We start from the raw sequence: 17594 nt of genomic DNA, 5'->3' as shown, positions 1-17594 counted from the left end.
AGACTCCATTTTTTATTATTATTTATTGCGACGCACCCTTAAAGTGGAACTATTTCTCACTCTGATGCACTTAAGAGTCTTGCAATTAAAATAACAGCATATTTATATATTTATATCTTTTATTATGTATATACATAAGCAATATACAGTGTATATATATATATATATATATATATATATATTTATATCTTTTATTATGTACACACACACACACACACACATGGATACATAAACATGTATGTGTGTGCCTATATATATATAAATATATAAATATATACAAACTTATGTATATATGAAAACTTGAGACTCAGGGGATTAAAATAACAGCACAATATTTTATTTAAATATTTCATTTCATTATAGATTGCTATATATATATATATATATATATATATTATATTAATATATATATATATGCTATCTATATATATATATACCCGTACACGCCCACTAAATAAACCCTCTGCTATTATATTAATATAAAAAAACTATGAATATAAAAAAAAATAAAAGAAAGAAATATGTAAATAAATACATAAATGAAAAATATGTTATTTATATATAAAATAAATTATATAAAAACTTAAAATCTAAATAAATCTGCTATTTTAATTTATTTCATTTATTCATTTCTTCATTTCATGTTATTAGATATATATATTTATCATTTAATGTTATTAGATATATATACATACACAAGTAGATATAATAATAATGATATAAAGATAATTCAGTAAGGGCTTGAGATTTTAGATTTGAGTAAATATCTTAAGATTCAAGACTTGTGCATCTTCTGTGATCTGCTCGGGGTCAAGTGCGCTGTGTTTTGGGCTTGTTGCTGAAAAATACCGTGTCCAGCGTTCTTCACGTCGCGTGCTGCTGTTCTTTAATTGCTCCCAATTAGCAGAGCGCCAGCAATCACAGGCAGCAGTTTGTGTTCTCCCCGGTGAAACAGAAGAACAGGACTGACCTTCAGCGCTTCACACGCTCCTCCTCCTCCAATTATTTCCTTTCAGAACTTCCACATTTATTTGGCTTCTTCAGTGTCTCTCAACAACCGCGCTGGATGCTTTGGCGAGGTCAGACCATGGCCTGCTGTTTTCAGACGCTTATTAGCGGGTTTAGAGTCATGTTTTCTGTGCTTGTGTTGAAGGAACATCTGGACGATCTGGACGAGGGTTTATTATAGTTTTTTTTTTCAGCTGCTTGCACACATTTTCAAAACATGGTCGATCTGGACGAGGGTTTATTATAGTTTTTCACACAAAATGCTAAACGCCTCTCATCTCTTGCAAAATAAAGCACTGCATTCAAAATATCACAAACACATCTCACAAGCAAACATTTGCAAACACCTTTGCCATAATATTAATTCCTGTTAGATGTGTGTGTGTTACAGAGAGAACTGTGTGTTGTGTTTTATGAAACTGAAAAGGCTGAGTCAAAGTCTGATGATTAGTGTATGGTTTTGTAGATTTGGTGTGTGTTTCTTCTGTTTGAGCATCAGCTTTCAGAAACTGTGTGACAAGGAGAGATTCTGTGTGTAAGCAGCTGAGAAAACTAACAGCTGAAGGAAGTGAAAACGTTTAACAAACGATCACAAGCGGCTGAATGTGGAGAATCTGCAGAGCTTTTGATTCTTCATTGATGCTTATTAATAAATGATCTTCTCTAAAAACATATTTATTCATTTTAAGAAAACACATGTAGTCAGAACAGACCCGATACACCCTCCAGACACACAGGTTTAAGAATTAATATTGATAATAAATTAGTGTTCATAATAATAATAACAATCTTTATTAATTGATTAATATTTATTATTATTCATTATTATTAATTAATTTATGAATCCTTAATTTATTATTATCATTATTATTATTATATCATTGTATTTGTTTTAAATAATTTTTTACATTAATTTTTTTTATTTTATTTTTTATTATTATTTTTAATTTTTTTGGTTTGTAAACAATGGAACTTCCTTAGTAAAAATGTGCAAAAACGTTAAAAAATAAAAACTATAAAATATGGGTTTAATAAATTATCAACTATACGTAAGAATTGTATTATATATAACTAACTGGTCTATCTTTATAAAAATCAAAAAAATTCCATGGTACTTTGAAAAATCTAAATAATATAATTGGTAATAATAGTAGTTATACCAAGTTACTTTTTGGAATGTTTGATGATTATATTCATACATTAGCAATGAAAAATACTTTTAAAACAAAAAATAACATGGTATCACATTGGTAAACACCAAATCTATATCTGTCTGTCTGTGTGTGTGTGTGTGTGTGTGTGTGTGTGTGTGTGTGTGTGTGTGTGTGTGTGTCGGTCTATCTGTCTATCTGTCTATCTGTCTATCTGTCTAGTCTATCTGTTGTGTGTCGTGTGTGGTCATGTCTGTCTGTGTGTGTGTGTGTGTGTGTGTGTGTCTGTGTCTGTCTATCTTGGTGAAATTGATCTGTCTGTCTGTTTCTGTGTGTGTGTGTGTCTGTCTCTGTCTGTGGTGTGTGTGTGTGTGTGTGTCTGTCTATCTGTCTATCTGTCTGTCATGTCTGTGTGTGTGTGTGTGTGGTGTGTCTGTCTGTTGTGTTTGTGTGTGTGGTGTGTTCATTTGTCTGTCTGTGTGTGTGTGTGTTGTGTAAATGCCCCTGTCTGCCTGTCTAGTCTGCCTGTGTGTGTGTGTGTGTGTCTGTCTATTGTCTATCTGTCATATCTGTCTATCTGTCTGTCTGTCTGTGTGTGTGTGTGTGTGGTCTGTCTGGTCTGCATTCTGTCTGTGTGTGTGTGTGTGTGTGTTCTGTCTATCTGTCTATCTGTCTATTCTGTCTATCTGTCTTGTCTGTCTGTGTGTGTGTGTGTCTTTCTGTGTGGTGTGTCTTGTGTCCTGATCTGTGATGCTATCTGTCTGTGGTGTGTGTGGTGTGTTGTGTGTGTGTGTCTGTTCATCTGTCTGTCTGATCCTGTCTGTCCTGTCTGTGTGTCGTGTGTGTGGTCTGTCTGTCTGTGATGTGTGTGTGTGTGTGTGTGTGCGTGCCTGTCTGTCTGTCCATCCGTCTGTCTCTGTCTGTGTGTGTGTGTGTGTGTCTGTCTGTCTTTGTGTGTGTTGTGTGATGTGTAGCGGTGTCTATCTATCTGTCCTGTCTATTCTGTCTATCTATCTGTCTGTCTGTTCTGTCTATCTGTCTGTCTATCTATCTATCTATCTTTTTTTTTTTTATATAGATTTTTTTTATCTATCTATCTATCTATCTATCTATCTATCTATATCTAGTCTGGTGCGTTAATGTGAAGTGAGGACAGAGTCGCATTAAGCGCTCGACTCTGGGCTTCAGCTGTTCACGGATGTATTATTAACACTTCAGTCTAACTGGAAATTAGAATTATCAGCCATCTCTCTTTTTTATATGCAAATTGACCCTAATGAAAAGATGATCCTTTATTTCAGTGCAGGAGAGGGAGACGCTCCTCTGTTACAGAACTCAGGGAGTGTGTGTGTGTGTGAGTGATTATTTTTTTCAGTGCGTTTGTGTGTGCGTGTGTGTGTGTGAGTGCGTGCGTGAGTGTGTGTGAGTGTGTATGTGAGAGAGAGAGCGTGTGTGTGTGTGTGTGAGTGAGTGTGTGTGTGTGTGTGTGTGTGTGAGAATGTGAATGTAAGAGAGAGAGTGTGTGTGTGAGAGAGAGTGTGTGTGTGAGTAAGTGTGAGTGAGTGTGTGTGAGAGTGAGTGTGTGTGTGTGAGTGCAAATGTAAGAAAGAGTGTGTGTGTGTGTTTGTGAGAGAGTGAGTGAGTGTGTGTGTAAGAGTGAGTGTGAGTGACAGTGTGTGAATGCGAGTGTGTGTGTGTGTGTGTGTGTGTGTGTGTGTGAGAGTGCGAATGTAAGAGAGAGAGTGTGTGTGTGAGTAAGTGTGTGTTGGTGAGAGTAATCAGTGTGAGTGTAAAAAAGTGTGTGTGGAGGGAGTGACAAAATGCGAAAGTGTGTGTGAGCAAATGTGAGTGTGGTGTGTGTGTGTGTGTTTGGTGAAAGAGTGAGTGTGTGTGGGTGTGTGTGTGTGTGTCCCCAGAGTGTGTGTGTGTGAGTGGTGTGTGTGTGTGACCAGTGGCGTGTGTGAATGACGAGAGTGTGTGTGTGTGTGTGTGTGTGAGTGTGCGAATGTGGGAGAGAGTGTGTGTGTGTGAGTAAGTGTGTGTGTCGAGTGTGAGTAAGTGTGAGTGACAGTGTGTGTGTGAATGCGAGTGTGTGATGTTGGGTGTGTGTGTGTGTGTGTGTGTGTGTGTGTGTGTGTGTGAGTGAGTGCAGGAATGTAAGAGAGAGAGTGTGTTGTGTGTGGTGTAGTGTGTGAGTGTGTGTGTGGGGGTGTGTGGTGTGATGTGTGGGGGTGTGGAGTGTGTGTGAGAGTGCGAATGTAAGAGTGGAGAGTGTGTGTGTGTGAGTGTGTGTGTGTGTGTGTGTGAGAGTGAGTGTGAGTGACAGTGTGTGTGTGAATGCGAGTGTGGTGTGTGTGTGTGTGTGTGTGTGTGTGTGTGTGTGTGTGTGTGTTGTGTGTGAGAGAGTGCGAATGTAAGAGTGAGTGTGTGTGTGTGTGTGTGTGAGAGTGAGTGTGAGTGACAGTGTGTGTGTGAATGCGAGTGTGTGTGTGTGTGTGTGAGAGTGCGAATGTAAGAGAGAGAGTGTGTGTGTGTGAGTAAGTGTGTATGTGTGAGAGTAAGTGTGAGTGAGTGTGTGTGTGAGGTGTTTGCTCTCTGCAGACTCGTGGTAAGGTCAGGTAAAGTGTCTCCAGAACGAGGTTTATTAGAGAAAAGGAGCTCCTGGAATCCTGCTTCAGATCAAACCTCTCGTGGTCTTTCAGTGTTTCTCAGCAGAAACATCACGGCACGCTGAGATTTAGAGCGTGTTACGGGTCACAGCGGTCACGGAAAACACGCAAATATCAAGGAACAATAAAATGGCAGGAAAATCTTCTTTGCTCTAAAATATCTCATTTTGTAGGGTTTTATTGGAGTCATTTGCACAATAATGAGTATAATAGTATTAATTTTGCTCTAAAATATCTCATTTTGTAGGGTTTTATTGGAGTCATTTGCACAATAATGAGTATAATAGTATAAATGTTATATAATCATTTAAATGTTTTTCTTCCAGTGTGCTTGATAAATATAATATGATATTATATATATATATATATAATATACGGATACCACGCATATATAATTATGTATATATATATACATTTATTTATTTTTTTTGTAATTTTATTTTTTTTAAAGATCAGTCAGTATTTTGAAATCTACAGCCACAATAATGAGTATAATAGTATTAATATAATTAATTGCTCATTAGTCAACAGTGTTATTTTAATATTTTCAATTAGCTTTTATTTTAGTATTTTTTTGTTTTCATTTTAAAATTAAAGGAATTCATTCTGCCTGTGAATATATAAAACTCACATAAATAAAAAACATATATTATAACATTTTTTTAGTATATAATAATTTATATTTATATATTATATGTGTATATGTGTTATATTTATATATATATATATTATATATTATATATATGATATATTTTTTTTTTTTTTTTTTGTGTGTGTGTGTGTGTTATATACAAACATATACAGCTACTTATTAAAGAATATGAATTTATGGGTTATTTTACATTTTATTAAAATTACATTTTTCCTATATTTTATAAATTTCTCCTATATTTGACCTATTTTTTATTTTCCTATTTTTATTTAAATTTTAGTTAAACTTTAAGTAATTTTGTTGTGTGTTTTTGTCATTTTAATTACCACGGTTAAACATCTAAATTTAGTTTAAAACGTCTAAAGCTAGTTTTTATTCATTTTCATTTCATTTGTTTTAGTTATTTTAGTACATCATATGAAACTAAATAAAAATTCAAGATTCAAGAACTGAGATCAAGAAGTGAGAAATATTACCTACGAAGCTACAGTAGCTGAAATAAGTTCAGGTTATACAAGTTAATTTAATATATATATATATATATTATATATATATATATTATATTATATATATATATAATATATATATATATATATATATATATATTATATAGCATATATATATATAGCTATATACATATAACCAAGTTCAGGTTATACAAGTTTAATTATATATATACGCAACCCAACCAGATAAATCTATACAGCAGCAGCGTCTGCCGTTCAGCGTCTCGTTTCCAGTAAAGTGTTCTGCCGGTCGAGTGTTTCTTGAGCAGCAGGCGCTGCTTTTCCTTCCAGTGTGTTTTACGCTCAGACTCGGCAGCAGATTAGTGTTTCTGTGGAGCAGAAGCTCGTGAAGCGTCTCTGCTGAGATTCAGTGTTATCTGGACGTCTGTGCTCATTTGCTCCATCAGTAGCTCTTGTCTGGCTGCGTATAAACAGCCCTAATAACAAGATCAGTTTACTTGAGAAGCAGAATCACATGAGATAATTAGCCTTGTTTTCAGAGAATATATCTTCAGTTACGTATATTTGTTTTATTGTGTTGGTTTGTTAAGCAGAAATTTCACTGGTGTTATTTTAGTATCATAGAACTACTTTTTATTTTTGTATTTTTGTAATTTAATTTTAGTAATTTTGTGTGATTTTATCATTGTTTATTAGCTGGTTTTATTTAAATTTTAGTTGTTTTAGTACATGAATATATGCATTTTATTTTATTTTATTTTATTTTATTTTTTATTTTTTTATTTTATTTTATATTTTTTATTTTATTTTATTTTATTTTATTTTATTTTATTTTATTTTGTCGTGATGGTTTGGATTTTATTTTATTTTATTTATTTTATTTTATTTTATTTTATTTTATTTTATTTTATTTTATTTTATTTTATTTATTTTAAAGGATTAGTTATCAGGTAACATAACCCTGATTCTCACATAACAGCTATTTCACCAAGGGTCAAAAAATAAACTTAAACTAAAGAGATATTATCTGAAAAACAAGTCTTATTTTCTTGTGAAATTCTGGTTTTAAAATAAATTTATCTTGTTTTAAGGAATTTTATGCATGTTTACATGGAAACACGGCAAATAGTATAAGATGTTAAAATATATTAAGATTAACATCGTGATTTTTTGTAAAGCTGCTTTGAAACTTGTACTTGAAACTTAATTTTATACATTTTCAAGAAATACAGTAAGCAATATCATAAAAAAATTATTTTTGTCAAGATCACAGGTGAAAATAAGTGATGGTTCTGAGGAAATGAGACTATGTGAAATGCTTCATTAATTTAGCTCTGCAATCTGAAGCTTTTTCCCTCATGTTTCAGAGTTTGTTGTGTTTATGGGTTCATCAGAAGTGAGCGGCTGTTTCCATTACGGAAGCTCATGTGTTTGCATCTCATGTGACACAAAACTAATGCTTTCCTCTCTCCCTCTCTCTCCCTCTCTCTCCCTCTCTCTCGCAGGAAACTAAGATCGATTGTGTTCGCGTGGCCACTAAAGGTGGGTCTGTGTGAGAGTAATCGAGTGCACTGATTGAAACATGTTCCCTAGAGCTGAACAGCGCTGCCGCTGATTCCAGCTCATCTGCAGAAACCAGTCACTGCACACTGATCTCTCACATATCTATATACTCTATGAAACACAATGCATTATGACAAACAGTCAACGTTTCAGACAGTAGTAAGTAAATAAGCTTTACTTCAGGCACATCTGATCAAGTCAAGATGTTAAAATCATAGCAGATATAGAGCGCAACAGTCTCGAAGTCAAAATCCTTCATTTCCTCCAGATGTGAATTGATTTTTTTTGTGGTAACTTACAAAGACAGAGCTACTGAGAGCCCTGTGGTTGGTAATCGATATGATATTTTTAGATAATTGCATTTAATAGCAGAATTCCTGGTGAAAAAAATAAAATAAAATAAAATAAAATACCCATAATTCTGCAAAGAAATCTCCACCAATCAGAGGATTGAAAAAATAAATGACATAATCAATTCCCAGTGCTCTCACTACACTACTTAGATTTATTTATGTACTAATTATATATTGTATATTATTATTACTATATACACAATTTTACATTTATAAACGTATTATATAAATTGTTTATTATAAATTATATTTTGAAAAAATATTTTGCATTTTCTTTTACTGTAATGTGAAAACAACCGTGTTTTAATTTTATTTTTTACATCATGGTAATATTTGTTAAAATTAATAACATAAATTTTTGCTTATTTCAGTGCTATTTTAGTTATATCTTTACACAGTGCAAAAAACATTACTATTCTTAATGTTCATAAAAATAGGCATAATTGTCTTAATAAAAAATAAATAAAGAAATGATAAGAAAAAAAATTATATTTTGCATAAAAAAAAAATCAGCGAAAAATTTATATATCATGGTAATATTAATTATAATAATTTTTATTTAGGTTTATTTAAATGTTATTTCAGTTATATCTTCAAAAAACAAACAAAAAAAGAAAAAAAACTAAAACAGAATTACAATAATATAATATAAGGTAAAATGTTTTTAATTGTCATGAAAACATAATGAAAAAAATCATTACTATTCTTAATGTTCTGTTTATTTCTTAATACAAAATTATAAATAAATAAAGCGCACTGAATCATTCAGAGGTGCATCAGTTAAAAATTCCTCGAACCTTTGATTATCTGAAATCGACGGTAGTTTAATCAGAATGAACAAAACACATTGTCATTCTGTCTCATTGAAAACGCAATCACAAATGTGACGTTAAAATGCAGACGAGCGTGTTTGGATGCAGAGTCTGACGGCTCTAAGGGGAATCATCTAATGTCGCGACAGATGGAGAATCACTCCGATGGAAACTGATGGCTTCACGTACGGCGGTGGTGTTTTTGTGTTTTCTGACCTCTGGTGGACCGTTACAAGACTTTGGGTGGCGGTTTGTGACGCTCGAGCCTTTTCTCGCTGCTGTTTGTGATTTAATTGAGCACAGATGGTACATAATCTATTTTCCTGTCTACATGCCACGTCTCTAATGGTGTCAAGCCTGTTCGATGCAAATGAGAGTTTGTGGCTTTAGTTTTGAAAACAATCATGAACGTCAAACCCATCTGATGCAGAAAATCCTCTATTGTTTGTCTTAAATGTAAATGCATTGACTAAAATAGGTTTTGCATGAACTATGGCAGCAGTTGCGCTCTATACCTGTCGTTCATTACACATACAGACAGGTTTTAAACACTATAGGCCATAAATGTCTCATAAACACACATGAAGGGTAGATTTATAGTGTTTTCAAAATACATGTCAAAAATGTTCATGCAGTAATTCACTGACCTTCAATGTCCAGCTGTTATTACTCACTGAGCATGTGAATAAAGTCTTTCTGTCTTTCTCAAGCTCTTTTCCAAAGCCCTTGTGAGCCGCTGCTCTATGAAACTGAAATATGCCCTCAAAAGGAAGGGTTTGGAACACTACATAGACAGCAAATCTGCTCATTAGAGATTTACATTAGAGTGTTGCTAAGCTAGCAATGCAATACTTAAAAAAAATAAGCATAGAAATGAACAGAAAAGACAAATATTGGGTAAAATAATCAGTTTATAATTAGATATTTTTTTTGTTTTGGTAGTTTGTGGTTTTTGAATTTAGATTCTGGCAATTACTTTTTTGCAAAGAATACATAAGACATTAACTAAAACTATTAATACAATGTTGTTAATTGAAATAAAAGCTAAAACAAAAATACATTAGATAAAAGATAATTATTTAAAAGTTAAAATCATAAGAAAAAAATCTAAATTATAACATACTGGGTCATAATTATTAGATAAAAAGTCATAATTATAAGAAAAAAGCTGAAATTGATATACAAAGTCATAATGATAAGATAAAAAGTCACAATTGAGGAAAAGTTAAATTATGAGATAAAAGTCATAATTACAAGAAATAAGTCAAAATTATGACCTACTAAGTCAAAATTATGAGATAAAAAGTCATAATTGAGAAAAAGATAAATTATGAGATAAAAAGACATACTTATGAGATAAATGCCTAAATGTGAGGAAAGCATCAAAATTATGACATTAATATTTATGAGATAAAAGACATAAATGTGGGGAAATAGTCTCAATTATGACATACTAAGATATAATTATGAGATATAAAGTCATAATTAAGAAAAGCCCAATTGTGAGATAAAGTTATAATTTTGAGATAAAACGTTATAAATGTAAGAAACTGGTCAAAATTATGACATGCTAAGTAATATTTATGAGATAAAAAGTCATAATTGAGAAAAGCCAAATTATGAGATAAAAGTCATAATTACAAGAAAGAAGTCAAAATTATGACATCCTAAGTCAAAATTATGTTATAAAAAGTCATAATTGAGAAAAATATAAATTATGAGATAAAAAGACATACTTATGAGATAAATGCATAAATCTGAGGAAAGCATCAAAATTATGACAGTAATAATTATGAGATAAAACGTCATTGAGAAAAAGCCTAATTATGATATAAAGTCATAATTATGAGATAAAAGGCAAAAATGTGGGGAAAGGGTCAAAATTATGACATACTAAGATATAATTATGAGATAAAAAGTCATAAATGAAAAAAAAAAAACCCAACTGTGAGATAAAGTTGTAATTATGATATAAAAAGTCATAAATGTAAGAAACGGGTCAAAATTATGACATGCTGAGTAATATTTATGAGATAAAAAGTCATAATTGAGAAAAACCAAATTATGAGATAAAAAGTCAGAATTACTGTATGAGATAAAAAGTAATAAATGTAAGAAACAGGTCAAAATTATGACATGCTGAGTAATATTTATGAGATAAAGTCATAATTGAGAAAAACAAAATTATGAGATAAAAAGTCATAAATGTGAGAAAAGGGTCAAAATTATGACCTACTAAGATATAATTATGAGATTTTAAAAAGTCAGTTATAACATACCAAGTCATAATTATGAGGAAAAAAAGTTTTTGACATACTTGGATATTTACATTTAGTCATTTAGCAGACGCATTTATCCAATCAAAACCAACAAAAGAGCAATAAAATGTAAGTGCTATGACAAGTCTTGATTAGCCTAACACAGTACACATAAAATATAAAAAGAAAACAGAAAATTTGTCTTGGCAACTAACTGAAATAAGCTTAAGTTAATGCATTAAAATGACTAACTGTAAATAAATATAAACTAAAGTAAATATAAACTAAAACAAATAAAAAATAAACCTAAAATGCAACATGTAAAAAGAACAAAAGGTAATAAAAATGACAAAAGCATATAACAAAATTACTAAATATGTCAGCAGAATGAGTTGTAAAATGCTGTCTGTGTCGGCGGCTCATGAGCATCTGTCTGTCTCTCTGCTATGCATTAATATCCTTACAGATGTAATAATGCCTCAGCATGTCTCTCTCTCTCTGTGCATGTTTGGCTGGATCTCTTCTCTTGTTCTAGCTGCCATAATTGTGACTCAGCTCACCACGCCGTATGTGCGTATCGCACCCGCTGCCGGCGACAGCCAACTAACAGGTCAGAACTTTCACCATCCACCTCGCTGTGTGTGTGTGTGTGTGTGTGTGTGTTAAACCATGCCTGTTTCCTTCCTGTTTCCTGTTTTCTGGCCATGTCCAGATCATATTTCACTCCAAAATTTAAAAAAGGAAAGAAATTATATTATTATATTTATTATTTCATATTTATGTAATTTAATATTTTGACATTTTTATTGTTGCATTTTGCACAAATTGTCATTACCGTATTTTTTTTAAAATGATTGTATTTGCATAAAAATGTAGCATTTTAATTAAATTTTTATTACAATAATGTGAAAATAATATTTAGTTTTTCAATTAATATAGCCTGGTAGTATTTGTTATGCTGTCCTTATGGTTTTAATGAGAGTAATGAGAATCGTTGACATGAAATTGACCTAAATAAATAAATAAGCTATCAAAAAACAAATTTTAATGAGAGTAATGAGAATCGTTGACATGAAATTGACCTAAATAAATAATAAATAAATAAACAAACAAAAATGTAAATAAAAAAAATTCAATCGCTATTCGTAATGTTCTTATGCTAAATATAATAATTTTTATTATTTTTTTTTTAGTTTTTTTGTTTTGCTAAATATATTTTTCACATTTTTTATTTACATTTTTTGGGTGAAATTTTGGTTTGTTTTTTTATTTCTTCCATGTGTATTAGTGCAACCCGTGACTGTTGTGTAAAGTAGTGTTTGTTGATTCGTTTTAGTCCTGAATGGATGCAGGTTGAAAAGGTAATTGAGGATTTTCAGGGTTACGTCCGTCTGATGAGCTTCATTTGATCCCTGCTGTTTGCTTCCTGTAGAAGGTCACTTTCCATTAGCTGAATCTGTACGCTGAAACCATGCATTTACTGTGGAAAATAAACACTGGAGTAGGAGTCACTAAATTAGCTTCTTTTTTATTCAGCGCTGATGTCCGTCGAAGGAATCAATATGACCCCGGAAAACCTGAAACCAAAGACCACAGCGTTTGCGTTGCATGACAACCACATCCCTCTAGAAAATTACATTTCAATATTTACTGTTTGTTGAACAGTCCCAGGTGACGCTCTCATCTGCCACTGTGAAATGCAGGATTACACCTTTCAATCATTTCACTGTGGATGTTTAATGCTAAAGTGATGTTTTCCACAGACGAATGGTAAAGAGAAAATTGGCTTGTTTTTAATTAAACCTTATATAAACACATCTTCGGATCACTCGCCCCTTCAGCCCGTTACTGAATCATTGTGCATGATCATGGATTCAGTGCAGCATTTAAGTCTGTTCCTCTAAGTGTCTGCATGTTTGTTTGTGAGTGAGACTGTGATGGTTTCACCTCTGGTCATCTGAAGCGAGGCTGTTTATGCCATATTCGTCCTCCTCCTCGACCCCGCACTGCAGCCTGCGGCCCGTCTTCAAACTCTCTCTCTCGCCTCCATCCATACTGAAGAAACTCAGACTCCAGAATGCAAATGAGCAATATGACAATAACAAAAGCCTAGAGAGATGTATGCGCTTATGCTAATATTTGTACTCAATTTCTATTTTTGTTTTTTGTCCAGAACTCTTGCGTTTTCATGATTTGCAGAATAAGGCAACAGCATTTATATTTATTTTAAATGAACTTTTTTTAAGTTCATGATTTGCAGAATAAGGCAACAGCATTTATATTTATTTTAAATGAACTTTTATTTAAGTCGATATTTTTTATATAAGATATGCTAGAAGAGTCAAAATTTTTAAGTATTAGAAGTATATTTTGTATTAGTAGCAATTAGTACTTTAGATAAAAAGTTGCAAATATGATATAAAGTCAAAATTGAAATGCTAAGCAGTACTTGAGATAAAAAGTTGAAATTATGATATAAAAATTGAAATTATAAGATGAAAACTCAATTTTGACAAAAATTATAATTATGAGATAAAATAATTTGAAATGTGACAAAAAGTGGAAATGAGACTCAATTATGGCATAAAAATCATAATTATGAGATATGGAAATGAGATATGTTGAAAATAATTATGACATAAAAATCATAATTTATAAAAAAGTTATTGAAATAAAAAGTGATGATTCATTTTAAGATAAAAAAATTGCATAATTATGAGATATAAAGTTTTTGAGTTATGAGGTTGATGTTTTTGAGATAATGATTATTATATTATATTACGTAAGGTATTATGTATGGGATATTAGGTAATATTTGTTATAAAGTAATGTTATGATTAATTGAGTTGAAATTGTGACCAAAAAATGGGAATTATGAAATAAAAAAGTCATCAAGATAAAGTCATGATTATTGGATAAAAAGTTGAAATTATGGCAGAAATGTCAATTCTGAGTTAAGTCATAACTGTGACAAAAACGTTTGGAATATGACAAGTCAAAATTATGAGATAAAAAGTCATAATTATGGCATAAAAAAACATGAGTTGAAATTGGACAAAAAAAAATTAAATTATGACAGTAAAAGTCATAATTCTGATAGTATGTCATAATTTTGATATTTTTTTTGATTATAGGTATTAATTATGTTTTTGTGATTATTGGTTTTTTTTGTTTTTTTTTTGAAGGGCTTCCATAGTTTTGTGAGTATCTGTTGGCAAGCAGTTCTTTTGTTGTTGTTTGTTGGGAATCACCTACGGCAAAACAGAAACTGGAGCCCAAATGCGTAACCTGCTCATCTGTCACCTTGGTAACGGCAGCCCATAGGCCCGGCTGATGGATGTTGTCAGGCCTGATTGAAAATGCGTAGCTGGCAGGAGGAACCGATCCGCGGCCCGGCTCAAATGAGCGTCCCGTCCACACTATTTTTCATCTTCTTCTCATTTAGTGCTGGAAATTGATATTTCATCGGGCACACGGTCGACATGCATCACATTATACAGTAAACAGGCAAACGCGCTCGCTCTGTTTCTCTCTGACCTCTCGTACGCTCGCTATTCCTCCTCAGTGCCGCAACTAAAGCTGCTTTTAGTCCATTTAGATGCCAAACAGAAGAGAATGATATTGCTCAGATGTTGCTCTTTATGGCTTTGTGACTTATAGTTTTCAGTTATGTTAAAATAAAGTATTTACTTTGTTTTTGATGTTTTTCTCACAATTAAAAAAGAAAGCTGAGATAAGAAGTCCTATTTGTGACAAAAACATTATAATTATGGCGTAAATTGGCAAAATATTTGTATTATATAAAATTATTATATAAAAATAGTAACATTTCAATAATATACAATAATTTTGACACATGCCATAATTATGACTTTTTTTTGTAACAATTAGGACTTTTTATCAAAGCTTTATTTATCATAAGCAATTTTAGAAAAAATGTTTAATGTTAAAGTTGATTAAGTTTTTTTATCTCATAATTTCTACATTTATATATCATATTTAGACTTTTTACATAGTAATTGTGACAAAAATTGTAACAATGAAATAAAAAGTATGGCATAAAAAATTGACAATTGAAATAAAAAGTCAATTAACTTTCTTAATTCTTTCTTAAATTTTAGTCTAAATTCACAAAAAAAATGTTTTATAAATAGCTGAGCTGTGCATTGACTTTGTTACATAATATTTTTCAACATTTTCTTATAACATACAAGTCTAAACATGGCATAAAAATCTAAATAAATATGGCATAAAAATTATGAGATAAAAAGTTGACACTGAAATAAAATGTTGAAATTATGACAGGTAATAAAGTCATACAAAAGTCATATTGTGAAATAAAGTCACAATTATGACATAAAAAGTCTAAACAGCTTAAAAAATAAAAATTATGAGCTAAAAATGTATTCGTTTGTCTCAGTTGTTCTTTCTAAAACTCCTTAAAAGCTGAGATTATTCGATTTTGGCGTATGTGGTGAGAAATGTTTGCGTTCATACTGAGATCTCTGATTGCATACTTTAGTGTTTCGTCTGATCTGAGTACAGTTTGAGGCCTCTTCTCAAAACTCCAGAGGAGACACACATGAGATTCAGCAGTCAGCAGGAGAAACAGCTGAGGTTTTAATGAGCTATCAGTTGTGTTTTCTTCTTTTCTGCAAGCAAAGCTTATATAATCAATGATGCACCATCTGCTAATACTAACCTGTTTTATTAACGAAAAGCACAATCATATAAATCTGTCTGTCCTCATGTGTTGTTTTTATCATGACTCTCATCATCATGAGATTATCATGAGTGGATCTCATTTCAGCAATGATTGTCTGGACTTCCTGTTCCAGGTGCTGCGACCCGGAAGCCTGATGCCGTGGAACCCGAGAAACAGACGGATCACACGGTGAAGATCGCTGGCGTCATCGCTGGCATCCTACTCTTCGTCATCATCTTCCTCGGCGTGGTGCTGGTCATGAAGAAACGGTAAGAGAGCTTCACTTCTGTTCAACAATATTTAATCTGATTAACATGAAATTGTGTTTAATTCCTTTAAAGCTGAAGTGTGTCATTTAAGCACCGCTGCACTCCCACCATCTGTCAGTCACATAGATAGCCCCGCCCCCAAACTCAAGTCATTGGCTGAGAATGTTCTGGACGCATCAGTGTTGATTTAAAGGGCCAGTGATTTGCTAATAAAGACTCTGAACATTAAGATACGACAAAGTGGGAAAAATCATTTTCAGTTAATAATTATGCTGTAAAAAGTCATAATAATGAGATACAAAGTCGAAATTATGACATGAATAGTCAAAAATAAACAGTAATTGTTAATATGACAAAAAGTAACAAGATTAAAGTCATAATTGTAACATAAAAGTATCAATTATGAGATAAAATGTCGTAATTGTGACAGTTATTATTGTAAGATACAAAGTTGAAATTATGACATGAAAAGTAAAACATGATGTACTAAGCATAAAAAGTCATAATTATGAGATGAAAGGTTGAAACTTTGAAATGAAAATTAAAATGCATGGCATTAAGTAATAATTTTTTTATGAAAATTAAAGTGAATGGTGTTGTGTTATAATTTCATAATATCATGAAAATAGTCATAAAATGACATGAAGCAGTAATGAGATAAAAAAAGTTGAAATTAAATCAAAATTGTGAGATGATGAAAGTTTTAATGAAGAAAAAGTTGACATAGTAAACAGTAAGTGAAATTATCAAAAATATATCAATGAAAAGTCAAAAATGAAATAAAAAGTCAATTGAAAGTCAAAATTACGTCATGAAAAGTCAAAAATATGAGGTGAGTTTGTGAGTGTAAGAAAAGTTATATAGTTATTTTAAAATGTAAGAAAAGGATATATATTTTTTAAGGTAAGTGGTTGCAAACAATTTATTTTAGCTTTTTTAAAAAATGTTGAAAGTTAGTCACCTAAATTTGTTTATTTAAATGTAGCTAAAATAAATTGATTGCAGCCACTTACCTTAAAAAAAAAAAAAGAGTAAATTCAATGAATCCTTTTTTTCAATGTTAGCAGTAATTGAATAAACTGTGATGACATTATGGCATTATGAGATAAAAAGTCATAATTGTGACTTTAAAACTTACATAGAGTGACATATAATTATGAGACGAAAAGTTGAAATTAATTTATACAGCACTGCACTCTCACTGTGTGTCAATCAAACAGGTAGCCCTGCCCCCAAACTCACGTCATTGGTCGAGAATGTTTTGAAAGTGTCAAACTGCCACTGATTCACTTACAGTGACTTTGAACATTAAAATACGAGAAAGTATTTGAGCGTGGGATAAAATGACTCACTTCAGCTTCAGAGAGCTGTTGTATTGCTCCTGTACTGGTTAGAAAACTTTCCATGTCATGGTACCATCCAGTGTGCTCATGAACACATGAAAGTCAAATGAATCAATGCTGATTTTCTGTTCAATTTTCAAACAGACCCTTTTGTCAGCTGAACACAGAATAATTGATTTGATCGCTCTGATAAGCACCATTACACGGTTTGTGGCACCAATAGATGCTGCCTGATGAAATATTAATTTTTTTCTTCCCGCGCTGCTCTCAAACAAACGGCTTCGCTTTAATGACCCGGCGACGGGAAATAGCACAAATATTTTCCAAGCTTATCTTGTGCAGAA

At 31.9% G+C, this 17594-nt stretch overlaps 1 protein-coding gene across 1 annotated transcript in view; it reads left to right on the top strand.

Annotated features, from left to right (window-relative positions):
- Positions 1–17594, top strand: part of LOC109047815 (receptor-type tyrosine-protein phosphatase mu-like) — a 230700-nt gene that overhangs the window by 138387 nt on the left and 74719 nt on the right. Inside the window, exons 15-17 of the mRNA XM_042752238.1 lie at positions 7453–7489; positions 11469–11543; positions 15772–15907. Of these exons, the coding sequence (XP_042608172.1) occupies positions 7453–7489; positions 11469–11543; positions 15772–15907 (248 nt within the window). The remainder of the gene's footprint in view (positions 1–7452; positions 7490–11468; positions 11544–15771; positions 15908–17594) is intronic.

Source organism: Cyprinus carpio, chromosome B24, assembly GCF_018340385.1.
Source record: "Cyprinus carpio isolate SPL01 chromosome B24, ASM1834038v1, whole genome shotgun sequence".
In the NCBI taxonomy this organism is placed as follows: Eukaryota; Metazoa; Chordata; class Actinopteri; order Cypriniformes; family Cyprinidae; genus Cyprinus; species Cyprinus carpio.
The sequence above is the reverse complement of the archived record's forward strand: the minus strand, read 5'-3'. Positions and strand labels throughout refer to the sequence as shown.